This window comes from Diadema antillarum, unplaced genomic scaffold, assembly GCF_040938485.1.
Source record: "Diadema antillarum isolate AM-2024a unplaced genomic scaffold, OU_Dant_1.0 seq00002098_RagTag, whole genome shotgun sequence".
NCBI lineage: Eukaryota > Metazoa > Echinodermata > Echinoidea > Diadematoida > Diadematidae > Diadema > Diadema antillarum.
The window spans coordinates 500,644-519,195 of NW_027272742.1; the positions used below are offsets into that span (position 1 = coordinate 500,644).

Here is an 18,552-nt window from a genome sequence, read left to right on the forward strand (position 1 = left end):
GCCTGCACGCTATTTTTTGCCAAAACTGTACTTTAAACTATTGACTGTTTTGACGATGTTCAGTGACGACTTTCGCCTTTGGTAAATAAATTTCATTTCATTTTATTTCATATATTGAATAAGTTATTATCAAGTTTATCAGTTGACTCTTGAAGCGCAGAATAATGTTCCCTGCTTTGTAAACTAATTATGCTGATTGTTGTTACTTGTAATAACCAGAACAATTATCATTGTAATTGTTATTATCATCATAATTATCATTATCATCATTGTTGTTCTTTGGCTTTTGGGGATGGGGGAATCATTCTGTAAGAATTAACATTATCGAAATACCGTTGTCATTTACACGTGACTATAGGTTCCCGGAATAATTGCAAGTTTGGTAATTTTCAAAACATTTTCCCCAAATTCTATCTGTCTTCGTAGATATTGCAAATACATATAGGGCCTACCATATAATTATCTTCCTCCCAAACGGACAAAATTTACGGCATCATTAAGTATGCTGCATCAAACAAGAATTTGATGCTGGAAACACAGATAACGTCCTACCAGAGCTACGTGTATTTTATTATGATTCTCCCTCCCTTCTTTATTTCCTCTTTTTTTTAGTTTGTCTTAACGTCTTATTGTATTTTATTATTAACTATATTCGTTTTAATTCACGCTGCTTTACTTTGTTTAATTTATTGTGTTTTTGGCTCTGCTTGACTGATTATGGAGCTTGCTTCGTTTGTGTTTTTTTTTCTCGTTCTTTGTTGCAGATGGACGCGTTGTTTCTGTAACATTGTAATTAGATTATGCAGTTTGTGCAATCAACATCATTTTCGCTATTCCTCGTTCATTCACATGATGGTCACTGAAGTATTGCTGCTCTATCTGTGAATATAAGAACAGTTTCTCCTTCAAAGCTGTTACATGTTGAATATAGGACACGTCAAAAAAAAAGATGATTGGCTTTTCAGTATTTCAACATTAAAAAAAAGTATTTTCAATTGTTCACCATTTATAAGGAATACATTGTATGTTGCGGCCATATCAAATATCTACAAAAACCATTAACTAACCCTAAACTGATGATTTTACTGAAATAGTCAGCGCTGACTATATTGATGAAACACCCCCTGACAGCCGGTTCGATGGATCACGCCATCCTTTGACCTAAAACTGAACAATCTGTGTCAGGCGAGAGTGTGCGATCGAGTGTGAACGGGGGAGAGACTCCGTGTGCACCCATTGCTCTCCCAGACCAGTGCCAGACAGATATCAAAACACCCGTCGCGTCCGGCGAGCGTACCCGGGTACGGAAGGTTGATCTCGACGTCTCATGCGATCATCAATCTCCATTACATAACATTTGCGTGTGAATATGACCATCTTCCATCCAGAACAGCACGGAGCGGGGCAAGACATTTCCATTTCGAAAATGATGATCCTTTCGGATGTCAGTATAGCCACCTCGTGCTTGTCGTTTTTCGGCTTTTTCTGTCTGAACAAGTCTCTGAATTATGTCTCGCCACCCGCGAAATATGCCGACAAAAATCGACACAAATGGCGCAACGCGATGTGCTCGCTTGTCCACGCCCTGATTGTCGGAATATACGGCACGTACTGGTAAGTGGTTATCTCCCTCGCCTGAGCGCCCCTATACCTGCATCTATTTTTTTTGTCAGCATGTTGCGGGGTTACTGAGCTGACTGTTGGTTGCTCTTTTTCGACAGCGGTGGAATGATTCAGTACCTATAAGGCATGGAATGCTCTCTCAGTGCTTTCAGCTGTGTTGTCATTCGAAATGCGACTGACAACATGTATCCATTTGCCTTGTTTTACAGCTCTCTTCACTAATGACCAATGTCTAATATTACAAAATAATATGTGATGTGATATGTGTGAACGGTTCCATGGCAGTTACCCCGGCCCTGGACAATTAGTTACTCCAGAACTTTCCCCTTACGCTAATCCTACTTAATCCTGAACCTTTAATCCTACTCCTATAAACCCAAACTCTAACCCTGATGGCCCTAAAATCTAACCCAAACCCTAATCTCATGATCTCAAACTCTAATCTAACTGTACCTTATCAGAGTATGTCGTGGGGGATAGTCCCTGGGAGGTTTGTACATGTAAATTGCCATGTAATATGGTGTGAACACATTCATTAGGCCTATACTGTAAAACATGATATATTCGCGGCATGAATTTTTCGCGAATTGGAGCTGACAGCCTTTTTCGTGGCATGAAATTTTTAGCGAAATACCACTGGCGTTCAATGCGTATAGTGTACACAAGGACTTTCGCGTGCATTTTAATTTTGCGAATCTTGGCGCTCGCGAAATTCGCGAAAATATTAAAATGCACGCGAAAATTCCTCGTTTTACAGTATATTCTTCATTTACATAAAAAGCGTGGGTTGGGTGGAGGTCACCCGGAATGTGACCTGGTCTTTATGATGTCTACAACAACAGTAGACAAACTACCCAACGCCCACGTTCTGCCGCTCCTTATTTTTTTTTTTCCTCTCCTATCTACGAATAAGTCAGCATCGGCAAACAGTAGGCACAAAGCATGGAAATTTGAACTAGTACAAAACAAGGAGACATGCAGGAACTGTTCTGTGACTGTGTTCTTTGGTCTCGGCTACTATACTTGTATATTTGGCTGTAATTTCCCTTCTAGGGGGAATGAAACCCAAATGAACATGTGGATATGGGATTGAGTGAATGTAGCCATATTATTAGAACATATCACATATTATTAGCGAAAGTTTGAGGAAAATTAGATAATCCATTCAAAACTTTAGTATGAAGTTTTGTAAAGTTGTACCACCATCGCTGGATGAGAAGACTGAAAACCACAGTTTATGTCTTCGCATGTAAATGGAAAATATTTCAAAGAAAATGTAAAGAAAACTCACCATATTTTCACTTTTCTAGCACAATGAAAGAGCTCTTGACTTGTCTCTTTCAGAAAGCAGGGAGAATCTCTTACTGGTACCATACAGTACATGTACACTGTACATCAGCAACAAGTCAAGGGAATGCATACTTCTTATTTCAAAAATAAAATTTTGCAGATTAAAAAAAATAATACATCCATGGATAATCTTTCTTCGTATAATACATTCTGATTTGTAGTAGTCTTTTCCTCCAGCAATGGCAGCACCAGAACTTACAAAATGTATGACTTCTGAAAAGATTGTCCAATTTTCCTCAAATGTTCACTGATGTGTTCTAAACATTGCTGCATGGACTCTCAATCCACATGCTATTTTAGGGTTAAGTGTCAAATTGTAACTTATTGTTTTTAAAGTGCAATTTGAGTGACTCTATATTCTGATTGACTTCAGGATTAAAAGGATTGTATAGTTTTGGTTGAGATGGGGCTTCAGGTTTCAAACTTTTTTGTGAGAGTACACTGTATGAGAAACCTCTCTAGAAAAAAAAAATGAAAGAGCTTACAATTCTAAGAGGAATTCAAAGTTTATTTGAGGTAAATTGGTTTTGAAATGGCTGAGATATATCAAGAAATAAAGAGATCTCAATAAAAGGCAGGACCCACTTTTTATTGGGACTACTTTGTTTTACTGATACTTTCATTTTGGATATCTCAGCCATTTCAAAACTGATTGTCATCAAATTGACTTCGAATTCCTCTTAGAATAATTATTATTAGACATGTTCTCAATCAACGTCTTATTAAAATATATTATATAAGTGGATTCTAATTATTTCGCAAAAAGTCAAAACCTGAATCCCCACCTCAACCAAATACATTGATCAAACAGAATAGTAGAAGTTTCAACAAATATAGAATTATCAATTTAAACTTTGGGAGGTGATACTTGTGCTTTGTGAAAATATGGAAAAGCCTGCAGAGTGCAATGACTTACCTAGTGTATTATATTTTCAAGAAACATCTATTAGTCCTGCAACAAAGTTAAGGGCTCAACCAACCTGTACATGTTTTAACCTGCCATTCATTTTGAATGAAACGCTGTACCCGGTTTTTGTTTATGTTCTACCCACATTGCCTTGAACTGAAATAAAGTCATGATTAAACAACTGGCTAGCATTTGTCCACTACTGTGGACTTTCTGGAGCTGAGTGATTATTTCACATTGATGCACTTGAGAAGAGATAAGGGACAATAGATGTGTATACAGAGTCCCTATTCAAAGCAGGATTAGTCCACCTAATCCAGATCCCTTTGTATCAAATTGACCTTCCTTGACCAAAAGTAGGTTCGATTCAATTATTTGGACTTCATCCTTCTCTTTGTTGTTGACCAGCCAAAGTGTCAATTGCATGCTGAGCAATAGCTGTATATAACTGATAGTTTTAAAAGTCTAAATGCCATTTTGTGATCTCTTAATCTGTCTCTGAGTGATCCCATTTGAAGCTTCACCAGAAAGGCAGCAAAGGTGTGAAAGAACCATTCTGTTTAATCCACTGTAACATACAGCTTGAATGAAAGCCAAATATAGAGGGTGGAAGAAGCTTCGATTATAAATGAAAGCAATAGATTATGAAGCAGAAGGGAAGATATGATTTGTGTGAGTTTTCTTCAATCTGTTCTGCCCTCTTTCCAAATGAAATCTGCAAGATCACAACTGCTGATCTACATTTTTGAAAACCTAGGAAAAAAAGGAACCAGCCGGAATGGAACCTGTCACCCAATGTTGTGACAGAAGATGACAGGCGCAAAACCAGTGAATCTTATTGAATCTTAATTACCCTTGATGGCAATGTCCATACTTTTTTCAATGCTTTTTTTTTTCATTTTTATAGGTCAAAGCCATATCAAGAAAGAATGAGAGTTAAAGATATTTGTATTTTGAAATCTTTTATCAAAGAAATGGATAATCAAAAACATCAGTGATGAATGAAAAGTAGAGACCCCCGAAGTGAAGGCATCTTTAACCTGTTGAGGATGGTTTGATTTTGCTACAACAAGCATTTCCCATAGGCACTTGCCTGAGTATATTCAGCTGAGTATATTCGGGACTCGTCCTCAATGGGTTAAGTGTCAAAGAAACATGTTTCTTTCCTGTTCAAAAGCAATCCCTGAGATGTGTGTAAAGTGCAGTTTGCTGAGATTTGGTTGACGACGGTGTGTCATTTTTTTTTAATCACAAAGACACTTTACAGATTGCATTCAGATGTGCACCCCCCCCCCCCCCTGCACCATGTGTGATGGGCCCTGGTCAGTGGTATGATTGATTCTGTGTAAAAGTGGTATAGGCATTCTGTATTATCACCATTTACATCGTAGGGGAATGTTAGTGCATCAAATTGAGTTCTATTCAAATGCAGGTTAAAAGTACTTATATAGTAGCCAGTCATCTGCAAAATAGACAATCTGTGATGAAAATCTAACCTTGATTGAGGCCAGTGAGGTACCGCTGTCGTGCTTCATGTCCCATGTATACAATGCAGGGCTGCCAGGTTCATAGCTTCACACATTTATCATGTTCTCATCCTCTCACTATTTGGGTACACACACCTGATTGCACACCATTCAGATGATGGTAAAAGAGCCTATCTACCACACCCTCCCCCCCGCATTGTCTCACTCACACTCCCTGTTCAGTGCTGCTAGCCCTGTACTGTATGAATGTTGTTTACAAGTCGGTTTTCTTCATGTGCTGTGAAGATATCTCAGGAGCATACCCCCCCCCCCCAAAAAAAAAAAAAAAAGTGGAAAAATTTAACAAAGAACAGAAAATAAAACAACCCAAACGCCGCCCCCCCCCCCAACAACTAAACAAAAATGAAAGAAAAGAAGAGATACAAAGAGATTTACTGTCTATTTTTCAAATGCTCCACTACCCCATTCTCAGGCCACCATCATTTCAAGCTTACGATGTGCGTTTTGTTGCATTTTCCTTTCATTGAATATTCCTTCTATTTGACATTGATTGGACTTCTTTGATGAAAAATATATTAGTTCTGTTTACATTGTATATTCTGGTGACATTTTCTATCAAATACTTTGATAATGTGCACAATTTTAAAGGAAATTAGTTTACTGTCATTAATTACTATCTATTGATCATGTTTTCCCCAAGTTTCTTAACTCTTAAAAGGAAAGATATACATTTATGAAATTCCATCATAGATTTGAAGAAAAACTAATGTTCTCATATTTTCATTCATTCTTTTATTTACAGTATTTATTCTTTCATTCGCTCTGTAATTAACTGATTATTTCTCATTAAATCTATCTTGTTGCTCTTCCCATGATAGCTTCTTTTCCAACCCAGAATTACAAGAAGACTTGGTCAATGGCTACACCCTGGGTTCGGAGGTCATCATAGCTCTTTCTGGTGGTGAGTATTCCTATTCAAACATTCTAAGAGATGCCAAACAAGGTCTACCGCATTTCCTGTCACGGACTAACTAGGCCACGAGAGGAAGTCTGTTTGTTATAATGAATGTAGACCTTGACGATACTGTCACATGTTCATGTTTTCCGCCACGAATGTCATGTGTTTGAAGTTTGTTCGAAGCTGATTGTACGCTATTATTAGTGGTTTGCATTTTGCTCAACCTTTTTAGCACTTCAGGAGTTTTTGTGCAGGATTAACTTCTACTGTTTATTATATCAACATTAACAAGAATTTGGGGGAAAAGAAATACACTGTAGGTCAGGCCATGATGAAAAAGTCTCTGTATGTTCCACAATAGCCTCAGTGAAGTTAGAATGTGGAAATATTACTTGTCTCCAGATTCACCAGTAACAGATTGATTGTGCAAGGGGAATTCTGGACTGGTCAGGTGAAAGTTATTCTGAAAAGAAAAGAAAAAATAATGACAAGCGTGACAGAGAAAATTTGATCAAAATCAGAGTAAGAATAAGGAAGTTGTTAAATTCTAAAGATTTGCAAATTTTTGCACAGGGGTTCTTGAACAGTTGATAAGAACATATATGCAAATAGTGGGCTGGCAATGTAATCACCTCCCAGTTTTCCATTAATCATGTACAAAAAAAAAGGTGACAAAAGTGCAATTCTTCTACTACAAAGTTTAGAACAGATGTAATTTTAGGGTCCTGCTTTATGAAGAGTTAAAATTGATTATAAAGTTGATTATAAACCCATAGTGTTCAAGATAACTTAACGCACTTCTTATTCTCAACAGATGAGTTGTATCCTTTGAGCAGATGATGACCTGACCATGAAAAAGAATGCCAATCATGGTAAACATAACATGCACTGTTCAAGGTCTACACATCATACTTTTGTGTAGTGGGGCAAATAATGCCTGTGTCCTACTTCGTAATGATAAAGGATAATTCAAACAAGTGGAAGGAGGAAAAGTCATAATTTCAAAGATGCATCTGAGACAAACATGAAGGAATTTGAATGAAGCAAAAAGATGATATAATTTATCCCAATTCCTTGAGTCGCTATTACATACAAGTTTCACAATATTGATTCAAAGCAGATATGCATGTATACGTAGATTTGCTAAGTGTTGATTTTATCTCAAGTTAGCAGTTCAAGGATTAACTCCTCAATATCAACGTTACCCAGAATTTGTTTGCAGTCCTTAATCTCTGATAGGTGTAATTGGTGTAGATTACAATTGTTCAGTACACTAAGTGACATTTCCATGATAAAGAAGTTAAGCAGAGACTCCAACTGTCCTGCTTTGGGTGGGAGATATTCCACTTTGGGGCCATTTTCTCAAAGTCTCTCACTCGCCCACACGTCACAAGATCAATATTTTCTCTCGCCCAACATTGCTTTTGTCATCATGGCCTGAATTCACGAAGGTGGTACAATTGAAACCATGGTTTAAACCATGGACAAAGACCATAATTTTTTATGGGGTACCAAGTGTTGCATGGCCTATTTGATTACGAAATGAGTTATTTCATCGATAACATCAACGTATTATTCATGTCGTTACAAAATGTTAACATTACGTCGACGAAATGATCATTTTGTCAACAAAATGACTGATTTCATAACGAAATAGGCCATGAGACACCTGGCACCTTGTACAAAACTACTGTCTTTGTCCATGGTTTAAACCATGGTTTCAATTGTACCACTTTCGTGAATTCGGGCCTATATGTTTAAAAATATGTCTAAGATAGCACCAGGGTGCAGAGATAAAACTGTAGAGCTTCCGGGGCCCTTCAGCGGGCCCTGCACCCTGGCCACATTGAAGTCTCTGGTTAAACCAAAGTTGTGGACTTGAAAAATGCACAGATTTTCACAATTATTCTACACTTTTAATCTCAAAACACCCCAAAACAACTCATTGTCCTGGCAAATCGTGTCAGCCAGGTAAGTTTCTTTGTAGTCCCTTTCAATTTATTTGAAGGAAATTTCAAATGATGGAAGATGAAATTTGAACCCTTCCAAGTACTATATTTTGGATTTAATAATGCTGCTGTGTTGTAAGAAATGTCTCTCCTTAATACCCCATCCTCTTTTTCAAAAAGTATTGAATACTGTGAGTGATGTAATGACTGAATAAATAGAATGAATGGAAATAATCTTTGATGATCAAAGTTACAAAATGTGATTACTTTTCCATCATGAAAAATATCCCACAATACTAGCTATCTCCAGTGCAGACAGGCAGCATGCAAAAGATGCCTTTTGTTCAATTGATTGGATAGAATGAATTGTGAAATATAAAGAATGTTTTGCATGTACACAAAATATGAAATATGACATGATCAATACTCAAGCTATGTTCAAGCAAGAAAAATGCTGAATAAAAGATACATAGTTCCAATGATTATAATAATTATAAAGTTTCTCTGGTCATTTTTGAATGGTAATTCTTGTGGCATTGATAGTTTGAATATATTGCTCAAGTTTACATGTATATCAGATGGAATGCTGATACACAGACTTGTAATCTGCATTCAACCCAAACTGCAGTGTAATGAAGTGTATGTACCCTTTAAAAGTGGGTCAGCAATGCATGTTTGATTATGAGTGTATCCCAGTCACTTTGTTTTGGGCTTCACACCACACACATGATATGAAACGAGATAGGTTGCAGTGTGCTCATTATTGTTTGATTTCTGTCAATTGGGGGTTCAAGATATTTGTGAGTGTGATCCTTGCGTATTTGTTTCTGTTTTTTGTTTGCTTCCAAATATTGATTCTGATATCATGTTTTAAAGTCCCTCTCATTTATCAAATGGATTAATCCGTACAAAGTTTAGTAATGAGAATCACTCTGTTGGTAGCTTGCAATAATGCTTTAGTGACTCTTGAATTCAATTTGAAGTGCTGAAAAGCTGGTTGTGATATAAACAGTAAAAAGTATTTTGAACCAAATTTACTGGCGTTAGCTGCAACCCAAGCAAAATGTCAGTTTTGTTTATTGGAAAGTGGAAATGGCATCTCAGGAGGGTGCAGTTTTAAACACTTTAACAACACACAGCTCTGATTTATGCTTCTGTTAATGGGATTGACTTTATATTTCCTCTCTGTTTTAACATTAGGTGACATTGCATTTATTAAAAGCAGAATATACCTGACATGATAATGTTAGAATTCAGAACGAATGTTTAGATTCTTTGCAGAAAGGCTATGGCTTTAAACTATGTGATCATCAAAGGCACAAACGCTCTGCGAGAATTCCCGTACATCCATCCATAGAAACTTATTATACAGAGCTCCTGTTTGAATAGTCAGTTGGAAATACAGGGCTTGAATCTCCTTAAGTAATGATATCAAGACCCCATATAATTTTCATGCTGAACATTGCAACCTGATATCATTGCTCAATGAAAGCAGTAAGAGCCTCGTATGAATTCAGATACATTGTACTGTATGTCAAGACTTTTATAACTCTGTATGCTGATCATCTGATAGATCACTGCAATATTCAAAGTACCAGCATGATGTGCATAATTCCTTTTGTTTACGATTGTATTCAAGAGTCGGCATTGAAAGTTTCTGTGACTGTTTGATGTACACAGTACATTATTCTACTTCATTTTGTTCCCAATATTGACAATGACCGCGTTCCTCCCTGTGTGGTCTCTATGAACAGAGGCAGATGTGCAATATAATGAAAATATGTCTGGTAAATATCAAGAGTATCAGTGAACAGATTGGTGAATGAAAGACATAGTAACAGAAATATTTTACAGATCACTGAATACATCTCCTGAGATGAACCAGTGTACACATACTTGTACATGGTCGAGTATCTAGTTAATCATTGCAGGTGTGTGTACAAGTACTTAGCAGGTGATGTGACGTAAAGATAACAAGATTATGTTTGCACAGGATGTCAATGATGTGAATGGTGAATGGTGTGTGACCTTCAAGCTACATGGTTATATCCATGTATCGTAAAAGTGGATATTTTCGTGCAACTAATTTTTCGCGCTTGGCCAGGTAAGAGGAGTTTCGCGTGTTTTTAATTCTGCGGAATCAAGACATCCCACACAGGAACATATGGCAAGCAAAAATATTCACGTGCTTTTATTTTCACGCTAGCTTCTGGTTGTGCGAAATGCGTGAAAATTTCAACACCGCGAAAATTTCCACTTTTACAGTATGCATGGGGTAGACTAATTTGCAAGAACCTTTCAACAAGGAAGGGTGAAATCTTTATCTATTGAGGAACTAATCAGCTATTCTGTATTTAGCCAAACATTACAAAAGGAGAACATATTTGAATTAATTCACTGATTGCACCAATGGCTCATAGTTTAGGGTCACTGTAAAAATGGAAAAGTCCCCATTGATTTTGTGTGTGTGTGTGTGTGTGTGTGTGTGTATCTTTCAAGCATTGAGCCAATTTTCGTGAACTTTACTTGTTTACAAATTTGCAAATCATAAAATTTTATTTTAGATTTAATACCTCCTAAACTGTTTGCATGTCATTGTTTTCATGTGATTTTAAAGGGTGTGTACAGTTCTGGTTGAGGTGAGGATTTAGCTTTTAACGTTTTGCGAGATATTCAGAAACCACTCTATGAGATGTCAAAGAGCATGCAGTTCTAAGGGGTATCAAAAGTTTATTTGATAAAAATTGGTTTTGAAATGGCTGAGATATATCCAAAAACAAGGTGAAACAAAGAGATCCTAATAAAAGTCGTGGCCTGTCGCCTTTTATTATTATCACTTCTTTGGATATCTCAGCCATTTGAAAACCAATTTTCATCAAGTAACGTTGAATCCTTCTTAAAATTGCACGCTCTTTCACATTTCATAAAAGGTTTCTCATTATCTCAATTAGGAATGTTCAAAACATGAATCCCCACCTCATCCAGTACTGTACAGTCCCTTTAAATTGAGCATGAAAGCATGGAACATATCAAAGCTGCAACATTCCATGTATGCAGTCCTTTTACCTCTTTGGGTAAGTTTATACTCAAACAAATTGTTGTGTTCAACTAAGACAAATGAAAGAAGCTCGACATCATGTACATCATATCTTAAAATCCCAAAGCGTAGAGTGTGATAAACCCAAACAAATAATGCAAACCAAAAAACCTTACATGGTTATATCTTATTGTGAACTAGTTCTATTTTAAGGTTAGGGTATACTGGTACTAGCTCTCATGTTATGAAACTAGTATCTAAATATATGTTATACACATCGACACAGTATGTTTGTATACACATTAAAAAAAAAAACCTTCAGAAGCAAACAATGTCTCTGAAGCCATATCAATGACGTCTTGATGCTTTTATGCCATGTCAAGTGTATGGTTATGAGTTCATGCCTTTCCTCACCCCACCCCCCCCCCCACACACACACACACATACAAAGTGTACACGCACACTGACACACACACACTCAACAGATGAATAGAAATGCAAGTGAAAAACAAGAATCTAAATTAAAAAGATATTAAATGATTTCAGGCCATTTGATAGGTTACATGTATTTCTTTTAGGTTTCATCATTTCAAGTTTATGACTAAACTAAGGCTATCAGGCAAGCACTACTGTACGTTCTATTATTAATGCCGTTGCTGTAATACAACCTGCATGTCCTTCGATTGCAAGTTTCCTATTTACTTGCTTTATCAGCTGGCTTCTTGTTCCTGAGGATTACATTGTATCATATTCATAATATATAAATTGATCAGTCTGAGACTACAGCGCTGTAGGTCACAATCTCCGGTTGTGCCCGCTGGGAAGATGTTTCGAAGATACAGGCTGTATGGGTCCATCCGCTAATGTAGAGGCTTGAAATGAAGCAGCTGCATTTTATCAAAAATGTGAGATCAAAATTCCATATTTAAAATGTGAAAGGTTTGATCGACCTTCAGTTGATGTGACTGTTGATTTTATACACAGAATTGTGCTGTGGAGCAAATGTCCTTTCATGATGAAGAGTAAAAAGAATGAAACAGTTTTGAACGATAACTTTCAGCTGTGTGTAAATACTCATAAGATTCCAGTGGAATGGAAGATATGATATGGTTTTGTATAAAAAAAGATAGAAATTGTGCAGTTAACCACCTTTTCTTTTGTGTGTGTTATCTTGCAAAGAATTTAAGTTGTCTGCGAGAATTTAAAAATCCCTATAATAATAGACTTTGGCAAGAACCAGTCATGTACCCTATCTAGGGGTCTAGATTAGTGATTTTGCATTTTTGACAGGTAATAAAAAGAGGCAGTGGAATCATTGTTAGGAAATCTTGTTTCTCATAAAAGTTCTCAGTGTGTGCTTTGATATGAAAATAATCATGCCATTTACAAACTTTGTCCTTTTTTTAAATTGACTTTTGCTTCGTTGATTGCATGCTTCAATTGTTTTTCTTCCTTTCTAGAGAAATAATCTTTCTCTACACTAAAGGGAAAAGTGATCTTAAACAACAAGCTATGTATATGCTCATGCTAAAACAGTCATTGCATCTTCTGTTTATGTTTCCCTTGTGTGATTCCACCCCAGGTTACTTTATGTATGACACGCTCGACCTGATGTCCAATAATACCTTCTCTACCTCTTGGCCTCTCTACACTCACCATCTGGTGGTAAGTTAGATTTCATGACCAAAGTTTCAAAATTGTATTTTTTATTACTTTTGTGACTGATTGTGACAAACTGAGAACTATAAGGATAATGACATTTTTTGTATGACACACAAGACCTGATGTCAAACCAAGTTAATAAATAAAAACACATATACACATGTTGTCTCTCTACACCCAACATCTGTTGATAAGATGACAAAAATTTCACAATTATTTTGTTATGTTTTGTGTAATGACTTTTCTGACTAATTTTGACAGATTAAGAACCATAGGGGAAAGATCCATAAGAATGAATATGGTGTATCACATAGGTGGTAATGACAAAGATATTGCATCAAATTTGTATCACTGTTAGTACATCATGGAGCTACATGTCAGTACCATATTACATGCACATGTACTGTGAGAGGAATTTGATTTGCCCAACTTTGTAATTCTTATTGTCAAGACTGACGTTTGATTTTAATTTGAGCTGCCAGTGCCAGGGCTAATGAATTGATGCATTTGCTTTGAGGAAGTTGGGGGTCTCGATTTCGTATTCTCAAAAATGTCACAAGGACTGTAAATTTTAAAGACGTGATTTCTCATTTTCAATCACTTCTAGGTCTCCACAAATGCGGCAGGGACCATGAGGTGTCGTCTAGCTGTAACACACTGACATCCATATTGAGAAAAGAAGATGAAATGATCCTAGTTGCACTTCAAAAACATTCGTTGAGCATGTGATCAAAGTTTTGAATCACATTATGTTAGAAACTAGAAATGTCCATACAGCTTGATAATTGATGTTAAATGATATGATTTGTCTGTCTCTTTCTCTGGCATTCCTGCAGGTTCTTTTCCTATGCTTCACCATCCTCTCCCTACGGCAGCTCTACGCCACCATCAACATCGCCATGATCCTGGAGCTGAACTCCATCTTCCTGCACGCCCGCCAGCTCCTCCTCATGTACGGCTACTCCAAGCAGGACATCGTCTACCGCATCAACGCCGCCCTCAACGTCCTCACCTACGTGGTGTGCCGCTCGGGCTCCATGGGGTTCCTCTGCGTCTGGGTCATCGTCACCTCGCAGGACGTGCCGCCGATCATCCGCAAGACCGGCCCCTTCACCCTTGGCGCCATCTTCGTCATCAACCAGATCCTCTTCTACCGCCTCATCGTCAGCGACTACCTCCGCAGGAGTGCAACCCCCAGGCACGACGTCGACATCATGGATTCATAGCGGCGGGTCGCCTCCAACAGGCGTATACTACACTGCATGGCTGAATAACATATTTATCCAATGTTGGTATCCACTATGCTTCCATTCAATTCTTCATGTATGTGATATAATTCACCTTTGACGTACAACTCTTCTTTTTCTACCATAATCTAGAAAGCATGCAGAGCATTCAATTTTACAGCAAGAAGAATTAAAGTTGATCCTAATTTTTCATTATAGGCAGACCTGGTGCCCATTTCATAAAGAGGTGTGCAATGATTGCATGTTGCTACAGTCACAGATACTATGGTAGTGTCTCAAAAACTAGCATCTGATTGGTTGTTGCATGGCTGTTGCCGTGGAAACAGTGGTTGTAAAAACTTTTAAGAAATGGTGCCCAGGTGCTCGTCTCCAGTTGTGACCCATACTGTAGGCCCTACCAAATAGTAAACTCACAAAAAAAGTGAATTGATTAGTCTCCTTTTGCCAAATTAACTTTATACCATCTATGGGGTGACACTAGTATTCAACAACTTTGAGCCAGTTACACAGGATAAAAGAAGTAGGATCAGGATAGGGCTTTGCCGCGACATTAGGTGTCCCAGAGGTCACCATATCCTACACGTGATCACAAAGGTCGAATTGGAGTGCGGGTTTAGTATTCTGGATAATGTTTGACAAGAAGTAAAGAATACTTCATTTTCACTTATTTATTGTAACATGTGACAGAAAAGCCTATGCAACCGAAGCATTCATTCTATGGAAGAATGTGTAATGCTACAATTCTTACTAAATGCATTACAAAACTTTGACACTGTTATACTAAAAAATATATATATTTTGCAGTAAAAAGAAAACACATATAGGTATGTTGAATATTTATGCAAAAATGAACTCATGACTAATCTATTTGAATTAAAATGTAAGAGATCAACCTTTTATGCAAAGGTTACTTGTGTGAAGGGTAGAAGATGACTGGACTTTTGGGAGTGATTATGTAACATGTCACCCCCTTTCCCTACTCTGCCACCTGCATGATGAATTCTTTCTGCATATCATGTGTGCTTTCTGACAGAGTTGAGTTCAAAAAAAAAAGAAGCAGAAATGGCCTTTTCCTGCATGTAGTCTACATTACACTGTGGCCCTGAACTTGATAATGTTAGCAACAAGGTGCTCCATCGCAGTACCAAATTAAGTTGCAACCCGTAGTCTTGTCATTACAGGCTTTGCGCGCCTTGTGGCATGATCTCTAATGCCAGGCTTGCAGTATTGCATATGAGCTGTGGGTGGACAGGCAAAGAATAGCAATGTGTGTGTTTGCTTGTGTTGAATGACTTTCACGTCCTCACTGGTGACCATTCATAAAGCAAATTCTAAAGAGGGGCTGTATAGATGTATATTGTCATTTCCCAAGATGGTATCATAATGTGGACTTGAATCCATGACCTACCTATAACAGTGAATCATCAGTGAAGGCTACGAGCAACTACACCTGTGCTGTTTTGCATGGTCTTGAACACAAGCTAAGTTTAGTGACAAATTACGCATGAAGAAAAAAACACACACAAACAAACAAACAAACAAACCTCGTTATCGTGCCAAATACATATTTTGTATGGACTATAACCCAAGGCTTGGTCCTCCAGGATGTGAACCAGCAGCTATGAAAGCATTACGATGCTGGAGCTGTGGTAGTGGCCATTGTATGTCATCCAGCCGAGTCACATTCATATCAGGAAAATATCTGTGTGATGTCCTTCCCTTTAAAAAAAAAGAAGAGAAAGGTCAACAGAATTAAGGCACAATTGTTTGTATTTCGGTCTTCCATTGTTTAATGCCAGGAATAGTGGAATATAAAAAATGTAAGATTAATGAAAGCAGAGGAGTTTGCTTGGCAGTTAGACAGAAACATAGAGTGCCATATTTGTCGGTAATAAGGCCAGAGAATTAAAATAGAAGCTGCGTCTCAATTTTACAACTAAAAGACCATAATTTGGTTGTATTGGTGTAGAGGCCGCACCCCGAATTGACTTTTATTTTAGTTATAGCATCAAGCCATATTACCACAAAAATGGTGTGCAAAATAGAAAAATGTCCCATCAGTGAATGTATATCAATAGCCAGAAAGGAGAGCTACCCAGGGAAATATAAAGCTTTGTGTATACTCACCTACACATTGTATAGTCACATACTCTTCCAAAATGCCTTGCCTGATGACCCTGTGGTCTATATCTCAACTAAATGTAGCTTTTCTCATTTTCATCTGGTGCATATTAGGGTACTGTGCATTTTGTGTGTGTGTGTGTGTGTGTGTGTGAAAAACCATGAGTTTGTGTTTATGAATATGTGATGTTTTATATAACTGGGACAATTCAAAAGTATGCCGTATTTCAGTCAAAAGTGCATGATATTCATTTTGAATTCACTGCAAGTTTATAATGTGCGCTATAGAAATGTTTTTTACACAGTTCTTTCATTATAATCTATAAAGGGGCATATCTGCCAAAAGTTGATAGATGTTTGTGTAGGGACAGAGACTTCTGCCATATTACATTTTAGCACAGACTGAAGATAGTTCAGTAGTTAAACTCTTTTAATCAGGTTGTGTAGTAGACAATAGTGGTATTTTCTTGCCTAGAAATTTTCAAAATGGAGAAGGATACTTTTATTGGCGTAATGAGTGACATTACATTCATTAAAGTTACAGACACCAGGAAAAGAGAAAATAAACACTGCATAAAATTAAGTGTTGTATACGAGAAGATTGAAAATGTTTGTGAGGATTTGAGAATATGGAAGTAAGAAATAGAGAGGAAAGATACATGTGATGCAGGGAGTTGAGGACCATAACATTTTTTGTAGTCATATCATTACTAGTAATTATTCAGAGAAAAATGAACCTCTCTTGCGTTGCCCCTGTCATTATAATAGAGTCCCTTGTGTACCTCAACCTCTCTGAAGAATCAGAGAATTGAAACAGGTTTACAGAGTGAACAAGATTCGCTATTGAATATAATGTACGGAGCTGTTGGCTATGAATCATTCAATCAAAAAACAAAAACAGATGTAGGCATGTATCATTGATGATGAGAATTCTTGCACTTAACAGTTCATTGTTGCCATTTCTTTCTTTTCCTGTTCAACTGTTACTTTACCTTTTCCCTGCAACTTGAACTAAAACTGTGGAATTTTGAAAAAATCTGATGCTGTGCTTCACTTTAGATAACTAGGAAAAATATATCTTCTTTTTTTTTTGTATATGGGCCTTCTTTGGAAATGAGTGTTTCTAAATCATGGTGCTACTGCTATTCCTTGATCTCATTTTTCCTGCAGATTCTAGGAAAACTGGAAAATGTTGAAAATCTCAGATGTAATGCTTTACCTTGAACAACTATGGAAAGATAAACATCTTTTGCATGTGGGTCTTCCCTATAAATGTGTTTCCAAATCATGGTGCTACCCGCTACAGTAGGATAATCACTCCTTGATCTTTGACTTGAAAGGGTATCTTTAACTCCATTCCTTTCAAATTCAATCAGGAAATCAATAGAAAATCCCATATACGGTATATTTTATCTCCAAAACGGGCTATATTTTTGTTCATACATTTAAGAGTATTGATATAATGTTAACATTTTGAATGTTCCAAAGAATCATTGACACGATTTCAAATTAGTGACTTTAATAGCCTGTGTAGTCTTAACTGTCTGATTAAGAGTGAAATTCCATTTGCAATATCACAATCTTTCTTATGTCTTAATTCATAGTTTGCTTAATATGTACATGTACAAGTGTATGCACCATATGGATAATGCATTCATGTCTCCATGACCTGAAATATGTAGGTCTGAAAATTCTGTTATGATACAAATTGATTCTTTTTTTTTTCTGCCAATTTAGATAATCATTGCAATTTTTGGAAATTTAGTCACACAGGGATTTCTTGTAAACAAACTGATAAGATATTAAGTAAACATCGGATGTATTTGCTTTGGTGAGTACATTATTATAGATGCATACATTACTGCCAATTATTGTTGCACTATAGTTGATTTAAGTAAACTGTACTTACAGGTACAGTCAAACAAAGAGAAAATTAACTGTTCACCTGTCCATATGCAAAAGAGATGAACAGTGAATATCAGAGGTGATATATTTTAGTCACAGGATTACCATGGTTACATTGAGGTGCCCCAATCCAGCAATCTTGAATAATGTCATGATATTCAAGATATCAAGACTTTGAGCTCATTTGATCTTGTTTTAACCATTACTGATGCACAGTTTATATGTCACTTCTTAATTCTTCTTAAATGCCAACTTTTAAAAGTTTTTATATACACTCATAATTTTCTTTTTGATAACATTGATTCT

The 18,552-nt window shown here is 36.8% G+C and overlaps 1 protein-coding gene across 1 annotated transcript; it reads left to right on the forward strand.

The window, feature by feature from the left end:
- Positions 1 to 1,426: 1,426 nt before the first annotated feature.
- Positions 1,427 to 14,231, forward strand: LOC139713919 (TLC domain-containing protein 2-like). The gene is made up of 4 exons (XM_071625640.1): positions 1,427 to 1,614; positions 6,246 to 6,328; positions 12,894 to 12,976; positions 13,810 to 14,231. The coding sequence occupies exons 1-4, from the start codon at positions 1,427 to 1,429 to the stop codon at positions 14,197 to 14,199; spliced, it is 744 nt and encodes a 247-aa protein (XP_071481741.1). The 3' UTR covers positions 14,200 to 14,231.
- The last annotated feature ends 4,321 nt before the right edge of the window (positions 14,232 to 18,552 follow it).